General features: G+C 37.8%; 1 protein-coding gene across 1 annotated transcript; it reads left to right on the plus strand.

Moving 5' to 3' along the window:
• The first annotated feature begins 3495 nt into the window (after positions 1 to 3495).
• Positions 3496 to 3951, plus strand: LOC141674460 (uncharacterized). Its single transcript, XM_074481184.1, has one exon. It carries the CDS (start codon positions 3496 to 3498, stop codon positions 3949 to 3951), a length of 456 nt encoding a protein of 151 aa, XP_074337285.1.
• Positions 3952 to 5453: the final 1502 nt, after the last annotated feature.

Here is a 5453-nt window from a genome sequence, read left to right on the forward strand (position 1 = left end):
TACAATAATATACGAACTAAATTATTTATTTTAAAATATTAGGACTCAAAATAATTCATCACGGTCCACCGTCGGCTCGCTGAGGCTCATCGCTGACGGCGGTAAAATTCGCGGGTACTCGAATAATTTGGGTTTTCGACGCGAACTCCACCGATAGAAAAATACGAATATCTACGAATTTTCCAGTAACCAAATAATTCGAATAACTATAAGAATTCATTGAAATTTTTCCCTAGAATAATTTGAACAAACACAAAAAATTTCATTCAAATTTTCAGAGATTAATTTGATTAAACCAAAAGCCAATATCGAATAATTTTCATCACAAATTTACTCGCAAAATTCAGAAATTCTCAGACCAAAGCTTCGGACAATATCACAACAGGACTCGAATTAATCAAATCCAAGGACACAGTCGAACCCAAGGAACCACAACATAGCCATACAGTAATACCACTAACACGCGTATACATGCGCAAAAAAGGGGGAGGGAAAAAACCGGTGACAAAGTCACCGAGAAAGACATGGACGGCGGTAAGTTCCGGAAAATAATAGTCGGAGAAGCAACACCGAAAGAAAAGGAACCGGCAAGCTACCCAGGATGAAGAAGAAACCGACATTATATATTTATGTATATGTATCTGTTCTTGAAAGGGAGAGAGAGTAGAGAGATCAAAGAGAAATTAGAGGAAGAAATGAACTACAGAGAAGGAGATAAGCCCGTTTGTGTTAATCTGTATTCTATATGCTAAAAAACAACAGCTCACACGTTTCCAGGGATTCACAGGAGTGTGACACATGTCCCGTTTCTGGCTGCAGACCCAACTTTTAATTCGTATTTCGTGATTTATCGAACCAAGTTGCTCATAAATAAACTCGGAAAATTATCAAAATAGTCATAAAATGTTCTAAAATTCCGAAACTAATAAAATAAAATTTTCATAATTTTTAAAGCATTTTTAAAATGCAACTCGTACCCGTATTTCACAATTAACGAACCGAGCTGCAATTAAAACAAATTCAGAAAATTACGAAAACAGTCTTAAAATGTTACAAATATCCCGAAGTTTATAAAAACATAAATTTTGAAATATTAAAACAATTTTTGAAACGCAATTTATACATGCTTTTTAACAATTAAACGAATCAATGCACAAGTAAAATTTCCAAAGTAATTTTAAAATTCTTGGAATATCCAAACTTAAATAAATATGAGTTTCATAATTTTTGAAGAATTCCGGAATTAAATACGGATTTTATAAATAAATGAAATCAGGAAATCATTCAGGGCTATATAATTGATCAAATATTGATTTTTAAATTTAATAAAATCCTAAAAATAATTATTATAATTATAAAACCAAAAAAAAACGATTTTAGAGACAATCCAAATATTTATGCAAATAAATTTGCATTATATTTACTTTTAAAAGTGAAAACAATTCAATACAATTCCATAATTAATTACGAAGAAAACCCGGTACACCATAAATCACCCATAGATAATAATAAAACAACACATAGCTAATAGAAGTTATACACATAATTCATTTATTAATAAAAATAATTACACGTCATATTACAGATATTACATGCTAGGACCCAAAGAGATGTGCAGAAGCTAGCAGGATCCCTAGCAGCACTCAGGAGATTTGTCTCAAAGCTAGCAGAAAGGTGCTTACCATTCTTTGATTTACTCAAAGGAGCAAGCAACAAGAAATAGGTGAACTGGAGTCCAGAGTGCCAAAAGGCATTTGAGGAAATAAAGTCCTACCTCTCTCAGCCACCAGTCCTAACTAAAGCTCAGCCAGGAGAGCCTCTCTAGTTATACTTGTCAGCAGGAGCACAAGCAGTAGGAGCCGCCCTGATCAGGGAAGAGAATGGAAGACAACAACTAGTCTACTACGTAAGCCAAGTCCTTAAAGATGCGGAAACCAGATACCCAAGACTGGAGAAGTTTGCCTTCGCCTTAGTCACAACTTCAAGAAAGCTCAAGCACTACTTCCAAGGAATAGATATAAGAGTGGTAACAAATCAACCTCTAAGCAAGATAATTCACAAGCCAGATATCTCAGGAAGACTTGTCAATTGGGCTGTGGAGTTGATCTAGTTCAATTTAAGCTTCATTCCCAGGACTGCCATTAAAGCTCAAGCACTCGCAGATTTCATAATCGAATGCAACTTCCCAGAAGAAGAACCGGAACCAATGAACATGGATCCAGAGACAGAACAAGATGCAAGTCTGGGAGCCTGGACCTTGAAAGTAGATGGTTCGTTAACAAGTGAAAGGTCGGGAGCCGGACTCATACTCAAAAGTCCTGAAGGATTCACGATCCAAACAACTATATCTTTCGGCTTCCCCGCAACAAACAATTAGGCTGAATATGAGGCGTTGATTGCAGGACTAAAACTCTCCAGGACTCAGAGGGTCCAGGACTTAAAAATCTACAGCGACTCCCAGATAGCGGTCAAACAAACAAATGGAGAATACATAGAGAAGGACCCTATTCTGGCGAAGTACCAAGCACTGGTTCAAAATTACTTAGCCTCAATCCCAAAGCATCAAGTCCTTCAGATATGTCGAGAAGAAAACGAAGAAGTGGATATTCTATCCAAATTAGTTCAGAACTCATCAGATTTGGACTGCTCAGTTTACTTCGAAGAACTCCACAAACCATCTATTGAATCCGGAGAGGTCTTGGAGATCGAAAGCAACTAGAACTGGATGACTCCCTTCATCAACTATTTGGAGAAAGGGTAGCTCCTGGAGGATAAAGGAAAAGCTCAAAGATTGATAGTAAAAACAGCCAAGTTCTTCCTCGAAGAAGAGCTACTCTACCGCAGGACTTTCTCATCTCCTATCCTAAAATGTATCGACCCAGAAGAAGCAAAGTACTGTTTGGCGGAGGTGCATGAAGGGATATGCGGAGATCATATGTCAGCAAAGGCCCTAGCCCATAAGATCATAAGACAAGGCTATTACTGTCCAACTATCCACCAAGACGCAATAGAGTTCGTGAAGAAATGTAAGGAATGCCAGCTCTTCAGCAATGTGTCCCGAATCAGCCCAGTCTTACCATCCTCAGTCATGTCACCTATCCCCATTATTGTCTGGGGTATTTACATCATGGGACCCTTTCCCTGGGCCAAAGGAGATCTCAGGTACTTGTTAGTCTCAATTGATTACATGACCAAATGGGTTGAAGCGAAAGCAATGAGAACAATCAATCAGCAAGACTGCATAAAGTTTATGGACAACATTTTGATGAGGTTCGGGATACCACGAGTCCTAGTATCAGACAATGGACCCCAGTTCATCGGATCATAATTCGAGTCCTACCTTCAGGAATGCGTGATCAAGCACAAAAAGTCATCAGTAGCATATCCCCAAGGAAACGGCCAAGTAGAAGTTACTAACAGAATCCTACTCCGGGGTATTGAAAAGAGATTCAGAGAGAGCAAAAGCAAATGGCCAGAAGAACTACCAAGCGTACTATGGTCCTACATGACAAGCCCCAGGACAAGCACCGAAGAACCTCATTCAAACTAGCTTATGGCACAGAAGCAATGCTTCCTATTGAAGTGGGATCTCCTTCTCATAGAACAATAAACTTTGAAGAAGAAGCAAATGAAGAAGGACTAAGAACAAACATGGAGCTAATTGATGAGGTCCGGGACCAAGCTGTAGAAATGATGGAAAAATACAAGGAGAAAACAAGAGAGCACTTCAGTAAGAAGTCCAGAGTTAAAAACTTCCAAGTTGGAGACTTAGTCCTTCGAGACACAGAAGCATCAGATCCCACAAACACTGGAAATCTAATTCCCAAATGGGAAGGACCATACAAGGTCAAAGAAGTCCCGAGGCCAGGAACCTACATACTCCTGAACATGGATGGCTCAGAAGTCCCAAATACTTGGCATGGACTAAGGCTAAGAAAATTCTACCAGTAGGAGAACAAACAAAGCAACCAAAATCCTGTAGCCAATACGGCAAGCAACCAACTTATTTTTCCTATATATTTTGTATGAATGATTAATGAAAAGCATTTCCTCTTTATATTTATCAGAGCAACCCACTAGTCCAGACAAGCTATTAGTCAGGACTAGTACAACCATTTTTACTTAGAATTAATTTCCTAATTAAAAAGCCACCACTAGTCCGGATAAGCGATTAGTCAGGACTGGAGCAACTATCTTTACTTAGAATTAATTTTCTAAGTAAAAAAGACAACCACTAGTCCAGACAAGCTATTAGTCAAGACTAGAGCAACCATTTTTACTTAGAATTATTTTTATAAGTAAAAAACCTAACCACTAGTCCGGAAAAGCTATTAGTCATGACTAGAGCAACCATTTTTAATTGATATTATTTTTCTAAGTAGAAAAGCTAACCACTAGTCTGGACAAGCTATTAGTCAGGACTAGAGCAACCATTTTTACTTAAAATTATTTTTTAATTAAAAAACCTAACCACTAGCTCGAACAAGCTATTAGTCAGGACTAGAGCAACCATTTTTACTTAGAATTAATTTTCTAAGTTAAAAACCTAACCAATAGTTCGTACAATCAATTAGTTAGGACTAGAGGAACCATTTTTACTTAGAATTATTTTTTTCAGTAAAAAAATCTAACCACTAGTCCGGAAAAGGTATTAGTCAGGACTAGAGCAACCATTTTTACTTAGAATTATTTTCTAAATAAAAAACCTAACCACTAGTTCGGACAAGCTATTAGTCAGGACTAGAGCAACCATTTTTACTTGGAATTATTTTTCTAAGTAAAAAACCTAACCACTAGTCCGGACAATCAATTAGTCAGGACCAGAACAAAGATTTTTACTTGGAATTAATTTTCTAAGCTAAATAAAAAACCACTAGTCCGGACTGGATATGAGTCCGGGACTAGAGCAAAACTACAACTTAGAAAAAAAATTCTAAGGAAAAACAAACTACAATAGAAAAGCAAAATAGTAGCAATAAACGCAAATATTAAAAAAGTAACCGGACTAGAATAAGCCCGGAGCAGCATACGAATATTACAAATAGCAAAGTACCAAAGGTCTTAAAGCAAAAATCAAATTACAGTTCAAAGAAAATCAAGACTCCGGAGCATTTGGAGGCAAGAAATTGGGGCAAGGACCATCGAAAGGCTCCGACTCCCCCAATCCAAGCTCTATATCCTCCTTCGACTTTATAAACTCCTGAACAAAGCTATCCCATTCGGCCTCCGGATTGGTCTTAATGTGTCTCTCAGCAACCAACCAGCAACGACCAATCTCTGGAGCACCAGTATTGACAATGGCCTTATCATAATCCTTGGAACTCTTGAACTCTTCAATAACTTCAACTTCCGATCTCACAGCAGACATCTGCCTCCGGAGCTCAGCTAGTTCGGATTTTAGATCTGAAACCTCCTTTTCAGCATTTTCAGCCCGGGTAGTGACATCATTAAGG

The sequence above is a fragment of the Apium graveolens genome, chromosome 1 (assembly GCF_009905375.1).
Source record: "Apium graveolens cultivar Ventura chromosome 1, ASM990537v1, whole genome shotgun sequence".
Taxonomy (NCBI): domain Eukaryota; kingdom Viridiplantae; phylum Streptophyta; class Magnoliopsida; order Apiales; family Apiaceae; genus Apium; species Apium graveolens.

Excerpts from the sequence above, each read along its gene's own strand:
- LOC141674460 (XM_074481184.1), top strand. The coding sequence starts at position 3,496 with ATGGTCCTACATGACAAGCCCCAGGACAAGCACCGAAGAACCTCATTC.